Raw genomic sequence first — 17,039 nt, forward strand, 5'->3', positions numbered from 1 at the left:
TCCGCTATCAACAAACATAGTGACGAACGTTCCTTAATCATCACACCCGTACACCGACTGGTCCAGTTCGAAATAAAGCAAGCTTCGCAATGAATACAAAAAAAAAAAATTCGGCAGATACGATACCACGTACCTTGGGAATCGATGTTATGCGAAGCACGCGCATTCAAGCTGACTGTGTTGTAATTGAGTAACTGTTTGCCAGTACTGCAGAAGCACTACATAATCACTGCTGCTAAAATGCACAGCGCGGCTAAGTTTCGTTATTTCCTCTGTCCATCCTGGTTAGCCGACGGAATCCGAGTAGGTTTCACAGCACTGCACAAAACTGACGAACAGATTGCCACGCCCTCGCTTATCTAAACGTCACATGCGCAAGATCGCATGCGTTGCTGCTTTCTTTTCAAGGATTGCCTCGGCCTGTCTCGTCTAGAACGAAACAAAAATCACGCGAATCTCCTAGCGAATGTTGTGGTGTTTGATACGCGCGCATATCTTCCAGGGCTCTTGTAACTAATCATTGCTTAGCGGCCACGGAGAAACCATATATACGAACAACCTGTTTGAGCGTTTACCCTTTCAGACGCGTTGTACCCAATTGTGTACATCACTTGTTTTTGGTAGTTGTGTAGACTACTATAATGACCACGGAAAAGCAGTATGCATTCTAATTTGGATGAACTGAACCACCTGCATAATACATGTGTATTCATCTAACTTCATTTTACAGTGTGCTGTTGCCTGTGATCACTTTGCTCAGATATCGCGACAAAAGCATATTTTTTTTAATGTAACCAAAAACAAGTTTTCACGATATTTCTGGCCCAAGATCTGATTTTATATCTGTAAAAAGAAAGCATGGATGACTTGAGGATAAATATATACTTAAGTACAATTTAATTGGTATTAATTGCTACAACACAAAAATCAACTTATTACATTTTTGTTGAGGTCTCGAAATATTGTTGCGTCGATTTGACGCATTATCAGACATTTGCTTATATGAGTCCCCCCCCCCCCCCCCTTATTTTTTTGTTTGAGCGTAAAAGAAAGCATTTCCCACGACGGACGATTTTCGCATGAATAGGGAGGTAGATACAGTGCTGGGTTTTTCAGAGGTGGGGGTCAGCTAGTGCGAACTGTGATACGGCACTTGAAGCTGAGCACAGGGCGACAATGCCCATAATCGAAAACGCTTCCGCGGAGGGCTATATTTGGTGCGGCGTTGTGCTTTTACCATTTCAGCTGCTGCACGCGTAGTCAAAAAAGAAAAAAAAAACACAGAACGAAACGGAAATACCAGACCCTAATCGCGTATCCGGTATTTTCGTTTTTCTTTTGTTGTTTTTCTCCAGACGTAAGCGCTGCTAGAGAATGAACCACTTACTTCGAATCACTTCCCAGCAAATCCACCGCGTATGACGACTCGGTTGTAACGACGTTTATTCGGCCGCAAACTCGGGAGCGAACAAGCGTCACGGATCCGATGATGAAGCACACATCCCAAAGTGGTTATTATTATTAGCTAAAGAGATGACGATGACCGATTGCTGCACAGATGAGCATGAAGTGCATAATAGATGCCTGAAATATAGCAATAAATTAAGGCAGCAGGGGAGGCCTTCAGGACAGCCACACCTCGTCTGAATACGCCCGAGGGTGTAAAGCGTTTCAGCACTGAATTAAGGGGCACCCTCCCGATTTAACGTCCCCTCCCCTCTGTACCTCGCTTTTTCACCCCAAGAACATAATTTTGTTTCGTTTCATAGTTTATAGAAACGGTTTGTCGGTTATAAGGTGTTTGCACAAACAGCCACGAGTACAAAACATCACGACGCCTTACCTTGGTTGTCGCAGGTTCGTAACTAGAGGAGAAAACATAGGACCGGACCTCCTCGAGGAACAATGGCTACGCGCTCCGATTGGCTCGAATCATCACGACCAGCTGCGGGCAACGCAGCGGCAGGGTAGCGGGCCCGGGCATTGGTCGGAAGGCTTTGCCTCGCACTACGTAACGCCTGGGAGTCCTGACCCCGGCCGGCAAGCTCGCAGGTAATTTTCTTCGCAGGTAAGTTTTTTTCCCCCGTCGGTTTAAAAATAAAGGATGAAAATGTGTCTGCGTTTCACGCCGATACACCGAAGCCGTCACAGTGCTGTGCATCAGCCTGACGTTACTAGTTCAGAAGTTTCTTATTTTTTTTTCTCTTTTGTTCTCCCAGAAACCTATGTCCTTCGACCTCTCACAACAGATATAATGTAATACTTTCTCCTTAAGATAAGAATGACAATTACATTGGCTTTGCATAAGTCATACAAATTTGTGACATCCCGTTAAGCTTGCGTGTGCGGATACTTCTAGTGCAGACACTTCAAGTTTAATGAAATAGTTGTGATATAGATGGCACACCAGGCGCGTGCCCCATCCTTTCTACTTCCCCCACCCCCCAAACGAAAGAACTTTTTTTTTTTTGTCAGGGCATGCAGGGCGCACTTACCCCATTTGCCCATTTGCTTAGCTGGCCTCCATTTCAGATCAAAGAGGTGTTTGCCCCCTCCCCCCCTCCAAAAAAAATATATATCTGCCTGCTGCCCTGCCATCCTTGATCTGCTTGTTTTCCCTGATGTTGTGTCAAACCAAACAAACGAGCCCTTGAAAATTCCCTTCCTTCATTTGTAGTTTAGTCATTAGTCTTTCCCCATTTTTACGTCAAAATAAACCACCAAGCTTCATTGTTCAATTAGCAAGATTCAGTGCAAAGGTGTTCGCTCTGCTGAAATTTCTGAAGTGTGCAAATAATGCAGTTTTTACGAGCAAGGTTTCACACTGCGGAATTGCAGATAAACAAGTCTGACTAGTGAAACGATGGATTAGTGTAAGGTGCCCACAGCGAATACAAACTCCATTCTTACAGTTCATGCTTTCCTAAAACTTTTTCTGAACACACATTTACGACATAATCAGGTGCGTTATTAGAGCATAAGCAAAATGACTTGAGTAATCATTATTGATGTGAATGTAATATTGCTTTTGCATTGCACATTGAAGCAAATGTGCATCAAATTCATGCAATAATTAATGAAAAAAATACCCAACGGCTTCTCAGAATTAAGCATCAGGAGTAAGTTGTAATATTTGCAACATTTGCCTACAAACGAACATATTACTGCACATATGGACAAAAAAAAAAAGACCAGCAAATGTGCTAGCTGCTCTCGGGTACAAATGCAGAATACGATGATGAAGTGATCTTTAGCTTACTGGCCTCCCTTGAGCCAACATTTATAACCTAATACACAGCCTTCTTTTAGCCTCCACGGTCTCCTTCAAGTGCAACAATATGTTTTTGTCGACTAAATTCAAGAAGCGACTACACGCACAAAAAAACAGTCCATGGGCTTTATTAAAGAATATATGTACAAAAAAACTCCCGTCACCACATCAACCACATCATGTTCACACCGTGCTTCACACTCATAACTATTTACAAACGATCACTACAGCACGACAATTTTCTGTTTCAAGACGTGGTTGCATCATGTGGCAACCTCCCAGACAAAGAGTAATAAAGCCAAATCAAAGCACTAGCACACAAAGCTGTCACATCTCTGATGCAGGCAAGAGGTGTCGCAAGTGTAACTCGCAGTAGTGTCAACGTAAAATAAAAAGTATAATCATAACCCTCCCCCCAACTTCCTCTGATTCGAGTTGCCTCTTCGAGTTTGACGACTACATTGGGAACTAGCCATAGACGATGGCGTGAAAGGCGCAAGACTTAGAATACTGAAAATCTCGCAGATGCGATGGTTCACAACTTAAGTGTGTTCTATCATAGTCATAGTCATGCACTTTTAAGTTGCTTGTACTATTCAATGAAAAAAGTATTTGTGAAACACTTCTTTCCTCCTAAGCTAAAGTTCCTTCCTATCAAAAAGATAAAGATCCCTTAGTACAGAACTACATTATAAAATGAATTATTTAGGCTTGAAGTGGCAATATTGTAAATACTTTTATAGAAAAGACACTCGGCAAAGTAAAGTTAGAAAATTGCACTCTGGTCCCTAAAAGCTACAGAATGATGCAGTGATGTTCAAATAAAACCTAAAACATGACGATCTGACGCTTAATGCAGTGAGCATGGAGCTGTAGCATGGTCCCCTGCAGAGTATACTTTGAAGTGCTTGCACGGGAAATTTATGAAATACTCGCGAGGCACTTATGCGACATTCTCCAACACAAAATGAGCTCGCGAACAGAAAAGGTTCAACCGTGCTTGAAACATTGGCGATGAATGTGCGTGCACGTAACCTTCGTTTCTGGCCTAATTGCCATGCAATGCAGTTATGCTTATTTTTATTTAGTGTTCCTTACGAACCTGTAACCTTACTGCTTAACAGAAAAACAGTAACCCCTAGACAAAACAAAGGAGTGAAATGTGGCTTTTGCATCACTAGAAAGAATTGACTTGATCATAACTTGAATGAATTAGCATTAATCAAACTCCTCAGGCTAGCGGCACTGTCTCTGTATTACATTCACTTCATTCAAAGCAAAGTGATTGTTTACACGGGCTTTCTGAAATAAGGCAGGTACCTTAAAGACTTTTCTCACAAAGTGCTTTTTCCAGCAGATTACAAGCACTGCAGCGATTTGATTTTTCTGAAAGCTGCAGTGGTCTTACGGGGCATCTTAGCAACGTGCGCTGCGTGGTATAACAGCTGCACGCCCGCTGCGATTCATATGTCCCATGCATTTCTCCAGGCGCCCTCACGCTATATCTTTATGTTGGTAGCAACTTGCAAGAAGAGACTCTTCGCTCTTGCCCAAAAGTCTGATACTACTGCTTGAAATTAGGCTCTCATATTTCCAATAAGCATTTTACCACATGAAAGAAGACAAGGCACAACCTTGAGCATAAGTGCGAGAATGAGGCTACATTGTGCTACAAAAACAGTGCGTATGCCGTGGAAGTGTGACACATGGTCCCTAATCATGCTTGGTTCTTAAAGACGTGGCACAGGAGCAGCTATGTTTTTTGATAGAGAATGACGTGCCGTTTTGCTTTAAAAATGGGAAAAAGTAATGTTTGTTCTGACTTAATTCAGTGGGTCTTGTGGAAGAAAAGACTTAAAAGAAAAAAGGTTTTGTCTAAAGTCCTATATTAAATACTGAGCCAAGCAGACAAGTTCATACTCCAATGTAGTAGTTCCATGCTTGAATTTGTTTTTAACCATCAGATTGCACCTTTGTCAACATGCAAGGGTGAAGCTTAATGAAACTTGTCATTATATTGAATGGCAGTCGTTATAAGCAGCATGCCAGTTTAGAAATCTGGCAGTATATTTGAGGCATGATACAAAACACTTCAATCTTATGTAAGAACGTTGAGGACCTGCATAACACTGCCTTTGTTTCGAGAATCAAGAAGACTTGACTCTGCTGGTCTGTTATGTTAGTAGTCTGTTGGCATTTGTGTAGTCTCCGTGACAGAAGCACTTAATGGCAATATGTAAACATTTCAAAAGTTGGGCGTCAGATAGAAACTCGCGTATTGAGCGCTATGGTACAAAAGTGCTTGCAGTCATGCTAAACTAAGACATAATACACATTCAAACATAACAAGCACACATTCGTAAGCAGGTCGCAGCAGTAGCTGCTTTGATGACATTAGTGTAAAAAAAAAGAAACGTTCAAGAACATGCTATCTGCACAAAATCTGCTACAAAAACGAAAGAAAAAATATACAAGGTACCATGCCCGGGACTTGGTGGGGCGTCATACTCGCGAATGTACAAAGCGTCCATGTAAAAACTGTCTATACCGGTTATTTACAAACAGCAAAAAGGGCACACATGCGACATGGTGTAGTTAGTGTTGTCATGCGTACAATGGTTCATTTAGATAGCAGCACAGTTAAATGCTGAAGAAGATAATAAACAGCACATCATTATACTCTAAACAAGGTGGTATTATTTGGCAGTAGATGTAAAGCTGAAAAAAATTAGAAACAAGACAAAAAAAGTCACCGAAAAAAAGAGAACTCTATGTGAATACTGGTCATCAATAAAAATACAGTTATACATCATTATAGTATTTGTTAAAATGTATGCTATGGTGCAGTGACGTGTTGCTAAACATCCCTCTCTGAAGAGTTGTATGATTCAGCTACACCGCATTGTCATCCAAAATTACTTTTTTCACATAAAACCTCTGGTAAGAAAACACATCTGGCCTGAGCAGTAATACACCATTGCTTAGTTACCAAAAGCTCGCAGTAGTCCTTGGAACATTGATTAAAAGAGAGAAAGGCTCTAAATTTGGCATCATTCCTGAAACGAGCATAAGAGTTCATGGGCGATGTCTTGGTCTATCAGGCAATGAGGCTGTTGCATGAACAGAAGCGCAAGAAACTAATTCAAGCAGAAAAGAAGATCTATTAATAAATCGAGGGCATTTTGTGACATGCATAGTCAACAATTGAAATTCGACACCTGTCTGCAGTGATGACACGCCGAGCAATATAGAACTAAAGAAACGCAGAGATCAATGCAGTAACGAGCACTCAACACTTCAGCAAAGACCTTTAAAGGAAACGAAAAGCCTAATGACAAGAAAAGACAGTACAGAACGACATAAACAAAAGGTTCTGCCACTGAAGGCAGTAAAAGTTGAATGGCCATATAACACAAATTGTCACGTAGAGAAATCTAAAAAAAATGGGCATATGGTCCACAAATACTGACAACCTATTTGAATCACACAAAAAGGAATGAGCAAACAGTAACATCACGGTAACAGAAGAAACCTATCAGATGGGAGAGAAATGCATTTTGGCCGACGAAAATCACAACAGCTCTGGCTTAAAACGCGAATGGCGTGAGCGGGTCCGGACGTTACGTACATAAAACAGAGGTAAGAGCGATGGGCCCACACAGACTTGAAGGTGACAGCAATTGTAGACTAGTTAGATAAACACACCATAAAGCTAGCTTCGCCACACAGTAGCGTGCTTTGTTAAAGCAGTGGAATGGGCACACATAAGCGAAGACAAAAAGGGAGTAGAGTGGCACATGCTATGATACTGCAGCTCAAGCTGTGCACTGAATATGTCTAGATGGTCGCTAATTGATGACTGCGACAAAATTACAGTAATTTCTTACTTTAGCCGAGGGGAATTCGTTGCTTCTGCACCAAAGAGGTAATGTCCTTGTCGACAGTTTCAAAACCATTGCGCACAGTACTGTACCAGTAGTTGGGCGGCTAACTGGTGCCTCTGTTGAGCTTTGGTTAGATGAGTGCTGCAGGAAGTGACGACTACGGTGTACCCATTTCTGATTAGCCACAGAGGACCACTCAACAATGGGGTACAGCAATACAATTAGACACCAAGCAATGGCTTAACTTTTTGGCAAAGACTGTAAAGGTGTGTATATGTGCTACAAGACCTTGAATGGTCGCAAATCACAGCTAGTAGATGCGGCTGGAGTGCATGGCATTAGGGAATCATGTATCAACGACACCCACGCAAAAATGAAATAAACAACATGATACAGTAAAAAAAAAACAGGTCACCAGAAACAGGCTCTGTCAGTAAAAGCCGGCGCTGTAGAAAAGATATTACAGCACGTGCCTGGGGCACAGAGGGTCTAGGAGATCAGCGGAAACTTTGTTGTTCGCTGGCTGGTTCCTGTAACACGAGGTCAACCGAAAGCGTACTGTTCACTGCGGATCTACAGAAAACTAAAGATGCCTTCTTTTCTCTTCGAGCTTTCAATAAACCATTGGCCTGACTCCATCAGGTAACACTACAGTGGACTGTGAAGTAGCTTAAACCCGCAGTGCTTTACTTTTCTGCCTCGTGGAAGGTGCCCACATCGTTGAAAGGTTACATTCATTCCAACGAGTGCAGCGGTATACATAGCACACAAGTGGCACACACTCTTGGTTGAGTGTGAAGGCCACGGAACGTCCACTGTCAAATGTCCACTGTGTATAAGAAAGCCTCACATGCACACATACAGACACACACACACACGCAAAATAAAAACTTCATTCTCGATGCAACAGCTTTGCAATGGGCGATGTTACCATGACCGTCAGGGAGAAACAGTAACTAGATTAGTGGCTTTCCTTTTCCTCGATGTCTCCTTGTTGACGCAGACGCGGTTTTAGCTGCATTGTCAGACAGACTTTTGCGCTGTTCTTGATCGTCTGAAGGATGCTAAAGACGCAATGCACACACACTACTAGTCTTGTTCACGCTTCGGTAGGAGACGCTTCTCGGCTGTCGAGGGTGAGAGAGAGGCCCGCTGCCCTCCGCCGCAGGAAGAAGTAGAGAATACCTGCCTGAGCCATGACGTCAACGGTGCTGGTGGTGAGCAGGTCGCTGGGGCTCTGGCCCACTGCACCGCTGCAGGGACGGATTATGGACGGCCCAAACACGGTTGCCAAATTGTGAAGGGACATCTTGTTCTGCGCTTCGTTGGAGTTGATCCTGTTCCGAACACACATGCAAACGTACATGCGATGAGATCAGATAAGGGAAGTTTAGTCAAAACGTCAAAGATATCCTAGGATTGTACGTAAAGGAGCTTTTGACAATGTTGGAGACGAAGCTTTATTGAACAGAATAGAGCTAGGCCTAGGCCAGCAACACAAACATAAGACACTTTCTAACTATTAGAAAAGCCTGCGTTAAGATAGGAAACCTTCACTCAAAAGAACATGTAATAAGAAGGCAGAAGATATTGTGAGCCATTCTGACGTAAGGCTATGTTGTGTGGTAGAGCACCTGCTCTGTGGAGGTAGGATGACCAGTGCAGCTATTTAGCACACAACACAGCGATGACATGGAATTTCGAATTATGAGCGATCTAACACCCTGTAATGAAATAGAAAATGCGTGTATGGAAAGTCGCTCTTGAATTTAGTGAACACTTTTCAAATGTGCTTCATTTGAGCAGCACAGTTATCATTTTGTCCCATTCTCCACATTTTTTTTGCTGACACACGGCAAAAATACACAAGACCCTAGCGATGTACAATTTCGCTGTAAAAAATCTGAGAAAACAACTGGCAGGGCTAATAGCACACAGTGGCCTCACATGATTCTGTCAGCAGCGACACTGTACAGAATGTTGGATGCATGCAGTAGATGAAATCACAATCCCTGCGTGCACCTTTGACGCCTAAAGATCAGTATGCGCAACGCTACAGTAGTAGTAGCAGTAGTAGTAGTTAGTAGCAGTAATAGTAGTAGTTAGTTGCAGTAGTAGTAGCAGTTAGTAGCAGTAATAGTTAGTAGCAGTAGTAGTTAGTAATAGTAGTAGTTAGTAACAGTAGTAGTTAGTAGTTGTAGTTAGTAGTAGTAGTAGTTACTAGTAGTTGATGTAGTAAACTTTAGTGTAGGAACTGCGAGTAATGAGTTATGCGGCCCCATCAGATGGCCCTCAATTGGTAAATGCACAAAGGTACAGAAAGCACAGACAAGTGACAAAAGCAACATAGGAGGTTGCAAAAGAGCACTCACTTGACCATGTGATCAATCAGGAACACGGTGACATTTTGGTTTACTTCGGGAAGTTTGCTGAAGAGGCTCAGGAGCATGTTCTTCTTTTCCTCTTGGTCATGTTTACCTGCGAGAAAGAGATGCCATGCGCGCAAACATAGTTGTTTAATAGGCCTACTCTGTGTTCTGAATTCTCTGAAGATAGTTCACAAATGCACTGCTCCATCTTACCGCGAATGCACACCGATTCAGTTGGTCGAGCTGAATGTATTGAAACAATGCATATGCTGCCCGTGAACGTTGAGCACCCCGGCTCTTTTATTGGGTGCTCAAAAGCTGAGCACATGGACATTTTTGCATTGTACAGTACGGCCCAGTGTTAAAAGGAATACTACAATGAGCACCATTCACATTGCTGGCCCCCTAACTGCAAGTGGAGAAGAAAACAATGTTCTTGCAAGGCACTAGTCGATCAAAAAGAAGTTAGAACTGTCAATCACCAGTAGTATTATGAAAATCTAAGCTGCTATGATTTTGCAAAACAGTGAAATCCGACCATGCATGCCGTGCATGCAAGTGTTCCATTTAACAGTGGACACATCTGTACACCTATTTGGAATGTGGATAAGTGTGGCAAGAAATTTAAACCACCGGTTTATGTTCAGTCCCAATGCACAGAAGCCGCTAAGCCACTTTCCCACAGAAAAAATGAGGATGCCCCCGCAAAGACATGTTAATACAAGAGACAAAAACTAAGCTGTTTATTGGTGCACTGCCATTTAATGAACTTTTAATCATCAATAATATTCGATCCCACACATCTCTACATGTATGGTTGTCTGTAAACTATAATCAGCATACAAAAGCTATCAAGAGCTACATTACAGAGAATACTTACTAAATGCTTCGAAGAACTTAGGATAGAGAGCGTCAGTGAAAAGGGCCTCGGGAAGCTCACGCAGGTACAGCTTCAGTAAACCAGTGACATTGTTGATGTCGACCTCCTTGAGCAGTTGCTCAGCTTCGTAGGGATCTGCGATGCATTTGGACAGAAGATAAAAGCATGAGCTAGAAAACAGAATCCTGCAATTTTTTTTTTTTGTGGCAGTACTAATTCTGCCAAGGGCCACATTTCTATGTCCACTCGCACTTTTTTTTGTATGGGTCGAGATGTATTTGCTTTTGTTTGCATAACGAGGTGGCTGAAATGTGTGAAGCCTTTTGCACGAGAGCCTGTATTCGCCTTTATGTGCTGCCACTAAAGCCCCGTAACACGTAGTCACCACGTTAATGATGTCACTCTGACAAGCAGTCTATGAGAAGCAGTCATTGTTGTGGTCAACAATAATGCGGAATGTACCAGAGCTACATCGCGGCAAATAAAAATACCAAGACAAACAAATCAAGACAAAACAAAAACTATCAGGACCAAGTTCATGCACACTAAATATGGCTAAAATTCAAGACTTTGCCCAGGGTGTACACCATTGACGACTGCATTGGAGCTTCCTGCCACGCGAAATTTAACTTATAAAAAAAGTTTACATCTATTGGGTTCTATATCTGATCCTCCAACAATAATTCAAAGAAAAAAATATCATTTATCTTGACTGTGTTCTTATTCCTGAAAACTCTGTGACCGCCACTTTTTCCTGTCAAGAATGCCAGGTATAACATGCATGCAAATTGTGACCAAGTAGCACTGTGAATACAATACAGATGGTGATTATTGTTTGGGGACCAGAAAAGACCCAAATATGCAGACTTTTCCTAGAGTTGACCATATTACACAAGCAGATGGGGCATGATTGGAGGATGATTACGTCATCAAGGTGCTTATGCAGCTTTTCTCTTTGCTCCTACCAGCGTACGCAATGGGCAAATAAAAACTCTGAACTAGCAGATGAGACATGTAAACATCTTTGACAATAAAAGGAAAAATAACAGTGCGCTGGCCAACACTTCTTCGATATTTTACTCCTCAGAGACAAGGCACGGATCTAGACGGAAATAGAGCGAGAATTATGAGTGCCACTTCCCTGTTTATGTAAAATTGGTACGCAATATTCTGTGCACTATGGGACGGAAGCATTTGTTGTTGTGGGAATGTGCAGTGTGGAAGTAGGGCACAATCTACCATTCTACACATTTAAGTGTTGTAACTATGAGAATAAACTGCCAGAGATTATTTTTTTTTTTGGTTTCCACAGGCAGAATGGCATTGGTATTATTGAAATGCTCCCCAGACTAACCAGTCGAAAAATCTAATAATTAATTATATGCAGCCCACACTGCTTGATCCTATTTCAATGACAAACCTTGCATTTGCAAAAGCAAAGAACAGTGTGCAATAATCTTCAAGTCGGCTTTCCTGTAAGGCTTGTTTTCCAACCAAAAGCTCACTTTCACAGACTGCTTTTCTCGCTCATTGTGCAGTGAAGGCACGCGAGCACGCGAGTACAACACAATGAGCGAGAAAAGCAGTCTGTGAACGAGGGTTTTTGGTTGGAAAACAAACCTTACAGGAAAGCCGCCTAGTAGATTATTCAAACTGTCCATTGCCATAAATCACGAGGAAAGTCACTACAAGCAGGGCTCCTTCTACTGACCATTCTCAAACGTCCTCTTCAACCTCTGGAGGTCTGACGCAGAGCCAGACACCCTGTAGAGCCCCACCTCGTTGATGCCTCGACGCTCAACCTCCCGGACACACGTTGTGATCACGAATGGCACCGCACTCTTTTCCTTCCTGCAATGAGAAGTGCGACTTCAAGTCGTAGAGTAGCCGACTCGTGCCACTTATAAATTTCACAATGCAGCCCCAACACATTGTTATAGCAAATTCTCGCCAGACAGCTAAGATACGTCTGTTACAACCATACAGTTTCCTAACATACTGGTACAATGATAACCATCTTCGGCTTGCACTGTTATACAGCAATCAGCCATTTGTCCCATCTGTCTTTATTATATATCCAGTACAAGTTAAACATAGCCGCGGTTGAACAGTGCCACATATTCGCATGAGTCGGAAGTGTTTTGAATGCAAGCTGATCTGAAACGAAATCACGGCTTTTTACCCAGATAAACACAGAACCTGCGCTCGAAGTGGCTAACACACACAGTGGCTCATAAAATGTAGGCCAGTTTAAATATTCAAACACCTGGGAAATTATTCTTGAAGTATCCACCTAGTGGACATGTCCTGTTTCGGTAAAGCGCATTCAGTTAATCAAGAAAGTGGTGAGTCGCTAAATCATTGCGCTCTTGAACACACCGATGCACCAAACCTGCTCACAATCCCTGGGTAAAAAGAGAGCCATTGAAATGTAAAATAACAGAACACTTAAACAAACTTCACAGGTCTGTCTTCGCATATGAAAGTGTCCCGGGTGCTTAGAAGGATGCTGGGAATGCATACCGGCCTTCACAGGTGCATTAGGCGAGCGGCTGCGTTAAACCATTCTTGAGGGCTAACGCGATCTGAGTTTATGCATGGCCTCTGAGATTTGCGCTGCCAAAAGCAGATCTCCTGAGTCAGTGTTTTCTGCACTGGAGCGTGTTCCGTCTCTCTCATTTGTGCTGAGAGTTGTGAAAGCTCTCCGACATCAAAATGACGTTGTTGAAGAACCGGAAACAAGAGGCAAGCTGTCTGCCGAACTACATCCGATCAGCGGTGGCCCAAATGCACAGTCCACGTGGTGGGCACATTGATTATAGCTCCCCTGGGCAGCTAAACGATGAATACACATAGCGTGCTACTGTAGTTCTTGTTTGGTCAGTTGGTCTATAGTCATGTCAACATAAAAGGTGTGAAATCTTTAAAAGCAACACTAAAGGAGGAGAAGCTAAGCTTATTTGGGGAAACAATCCCCAACTTTTTTCGGCACGGCATTCAAATTTGCTCGCCAAAGTATGATAAGACAGCGATAGAAACAATATTACAAAAGTAAAAGGTATGTGCGTCAATTGCTTTGTGTGTTCACGTGGCCACCTCGGTCTACAAACAAACCACGCTAGGTCCTGCCTCTTCCAGAGTTCTCTGATTGGGCAGTATAAAGAAGTCTCCAAAAAACTAACCATTGGGCATTTGAGTGATAGAGGTTTTTATTTTAGCCTTGATAGTGGGTAATTAGCTTATTACTACAACAGAATAACAATATGCAAAATTCTTATGTAAGTACTCTTTTAAAGGAAACGATGTGCAGGGGGAATTGAAAGAAATGTGAACAGCACAGCGTTCTGTTTTCATCACGCTCTGATCTTGGTGGCAATAAAAAGACACCAGATGGTTTTCTATTTTATTATGGATAACTCCAATGGCTTATGGTTGCTATCCAGTCTACAACTGCTTAAAAATAAATGTGAAACAGCACAGAATGTAGATTCCACATGTTCGCGTTTCTTTCCTTTCTCCACTGTACCCATTTTCTCTGAGTAAAATGGCTGTAGCCAATGCTTTTATAAAATGAATAGATGAATTCTGAATGCTACTTTACACAATAAGTGTGCAATGATATAGAAGATAACAAATAAATGTTGATACTTACTTGCAAACCTGTTGCACTTTGACTCCGAAAGATCCAACGGGTTTACACGACGGAACCCTCTGTAGTCCAACATCCGAAGAGTTGTACTTTATGCTGAGGTTGAGTGTGAACTGTAAAAAAGAAGAGAATGAATCGGGAGCTGCACATAAATGTTGTACTAAAACAACTCTCAAGATAAATAAAGTGCAGCGTCAATCAGTTTAACAACCTCATCTCACTGACCCACTGTTTATATAGATTGTACAAAAGAGGCATTTTCATCAGTACTCGTGTACGAAATGGCTAGTGATAGATCAATTATCAATAACAAAGTAGAATGGCTAAATGTCCTTGAAAGGCATCAGTGCCTTTTATTCAGTGTGCCTTGCGTGAGAGAATTGTAAAGTAGCATTTTTAATAAAACTACTATAAAGTAAAAGGCGGTATGTACAGAAAATACAGGAGTAATTTCGCACTTATTTGGAAAGCAACCCATCCCATCCCTCTTTGTTGTTTGTAGTTTTATCAATCAATCTGAATGTTACTTCGGTTAACAGCATCAAATGAAAAGCATTATTTTGGCCAACATAAATGGATGGTACAGTCGAACCCCGCTACAACGATCACCGCTTCAACGAAACTTCCGCTACAATGAAAAATTCACGGCTCCTCGCCAGCAGTCTATAGGAGTCAATGCATAAATATTGTCGCCACAATGAAAACTTTTTCTTCTGCCGTCCTGCTTCAACGAAATTTCATTATGCGATTCCAGGCTCAGATATTTATTGCTATACAGGAAACCCAATCTTTAACACTTTGATACATTTTTAGAACCTGAAAATACGTTGACGAAGTCTAAAACACGCGTTGGCAACACCAGAAACCGCCGCGATTGAGCAAGCACGGGCGCCACCATCGCTCGATAGAGATGGCAATGAGACTGCCCTGACTAGCTGTAACTGCCCTGCTTTTGTCACTGGCTTGCTTTCGAGCCGCAGATGATTCGAAGCTGAAGTTCAGTCGCTCAGTTAATGGTTTCCTTTACGGAGCTGCTGTGTGCAACCGCAGAGCGCTGCATTTTCAGTTTCCAATGCTTATCATTTTACTCGCTATTGGCTAGTGTGGTACCTAATCAGAGCAGCTGTTCGTCCGCATTATCAACCAAATGAGCTAGCCACAAGTGATGAATGATAAGAATGGCATGGAATAAGGCAAAAGTCACCGCTCCACGATACCCTGCCTCCATCTCGGCGTTGTCGGATATGCTTTGACAGCGGACAGCTGCTGGTGTGAACGTGTTAATGCAAATGTTTGGTACATTCCCAAAAGCGGTTGTAGGCGTCGTTTCAGCATGGTTTTCACCATGGCCTCGCTATGCATGACTGTGAATCGCGTCGTGACACTGCTGGAAAAGAATAGAAAGCAGGGGATACTTTTTTCAATTTTAAAAATAAATGTTTCTTTGTTTTGCTAGCTCAGATCAGCTGTATTTTTTTCGATTTTACTACAACTAAATTCTCGCTTCAACGAAATATTTTCTGCGCCCCATGAGTTTTGTTATAGCTGGGTTCGTCTGTATATGATATCATTGGCTGCATACATACATGCACTTGTATTGAATTGCCTCGAAAATGCTTATGCCTTTAAAGCTTCCTTTCATCGCTTACATTACATTTCATCTGCCAGGGTGATGCATTGATTTTTTTTTACTAGGGAGGTACCGCTGACAAGCAAATTCATTCATGTTGTAAGGAGGCGGGGAACTTATGTGTTAAGCTTGCTATGTCTGCTTCTGTTTCCTTTAACTATGATGGCATGTCTGCCTTCAGAGGAGCAAGAGGGGGGGGAATTAAAGGGGGGCAGCAAACCCCATGCTGGCTCTGTTCATCTGAGGCACACGTCATGTCAAATTTCTATACAGGGTCATCACTCATACAAACCGTCTTTTGTGTAAAATGACGGCCAACTCTGTAAGGCGGCTGTACGAAGATGACAAAAGGCTGGTGTTCCTGGTTCTTTTGTGTGTGTAGATCACTCACATCTTGTAGGCTGAAGGACTTCTCCTGGTACTTGTCGGTGAGCCAGGAACGGCTCATCTCGAAGGCAGCCTTTCCCCGAAGCTCAGTTATCGTCGTGCCGTTCTTTATTTGCTCCTCATAGCAAAGGATCCGGAGTGTTTGGGACCCGTCCAGGTCAATAACAACTTCCTAAAACAGCAGTTAATAGTCGATTAAAATTGTGCTGACAAATAATATGCAAACATCAAGAAGGTCGGAACCAGTGAAAAGATTCTGCAACTGCGACACATATGGAAAAACTGCACAGTTACTTTGTGAACTTGTAAGCTTGTGAATTTTACTGTATTATTAACATCTATCTAAGATAGCCTATGTCTGTTATAATGAATTTCAGCTGTCATTTACCTCTTCGTGTTCTATCAGCCATTTGAAATAAATAAAGAAGGCTTTTATTGAAATTTCCTGCATGTTAGAATCACAGGATATGTAAGAACTGTCACTTTCTGAAATTTAATGAACTTAGAAATAAAATACATATATCACAACATCTAAACGTAGTTGAGTGCCTGTAAGACCAATGATGAAACTGAGTACCAACTGCATCAGACAAAAAGAACAATCTCACCTGGTTAAAGTTTGGTTCCATTGTATTCTGGCATATTTTCGTTTTGGCTTTCTTGAAGAAATGTCCGTAGGAGTCTACTTCAAAGCAAATGTATATGTCTGCAAAGAAAAAGATAGAAACAACCATTTTGTAGTCTGTATAAAAGAATGTAAAAAACTATCACATTGTGCTTAGATAAAGAATATACTACCTCACAAGTTATGAAACAATAATCATTTGAAATTAGAGCAATCATTTTGTAAGTGCGAACATTATGGCAAAGCATAATATGTATAATAATTTGCAGTATATCATCCCTTTCTTAAATTTTCAAAGAAAAAGGAAAATACTAACAAACATCCAGAGGTGTTTGTAGTTCCAT

The 17,039-nt window shown here is 41.9% G+C and overlaps 1 protein-coding gene across 2 annotated transcripts in view; it reads right to left on the reverse strand.

Moving 5' to 3' along the window:
• Positions 1-3,383: 3,383 nt before the first annotated feature.
• Positions 3,384-17,039, reverse strand: part of RhoGAP1A (Rho GTPase activating protein at 1A) — a 186,690-nt gene continuing 173,034 nt past the window's right edge. For both annotated transcript variants that reach the window (XM_075889272.1, XM_075889271.1), the window contains exons 17-23: positions 16,679-16,776; positions 16,075-16,242; positions 14,057-14,166; positions 12,116-12,255; positions 10,405-10,539; positions 9,528-9,633; positions 3,384-8,492 (exon numbers count right to left, since the gene is read on the reverse strand). In XM_075889272.1, coding sequence (XP_075745387.1) covers positions 8,255-8,492; positions 9,528-9,633; positions 10,405-10,539; positions 12,116-12,255; positions 14,057-14,166; positions 16,075-16,242; positions 16,679-16,776 — 995 coding nt within the window. In that variant the 3' untranslated portion in view covers positions 3,384-8,254. The remainder of the gene's footprint in view (positions 8,493-9,527; positions 9,634-10,404; positions 10,540-12,115; positions 12,256-14,056; positions 14,167-16,074; positions 16,243-16,678; positions 16,777-17,039) is intronic.

The sequence above is a fragment of the Rhipicephalus microplus genome, chromosome 3 (genome assembly GCF_043290135.1).
Source record: "Rhipicephalus microplus isolate Deutch F79 chromosome 3, USDA_Rmic, whole genome shotgun sequence".
Lineage (NCBI taxonomy): Eukaryota > Metazoa > Arthropoda > Arachnida > Ixodida > Ixodidae > Rhipicephalus > Rhipicephalus microplus.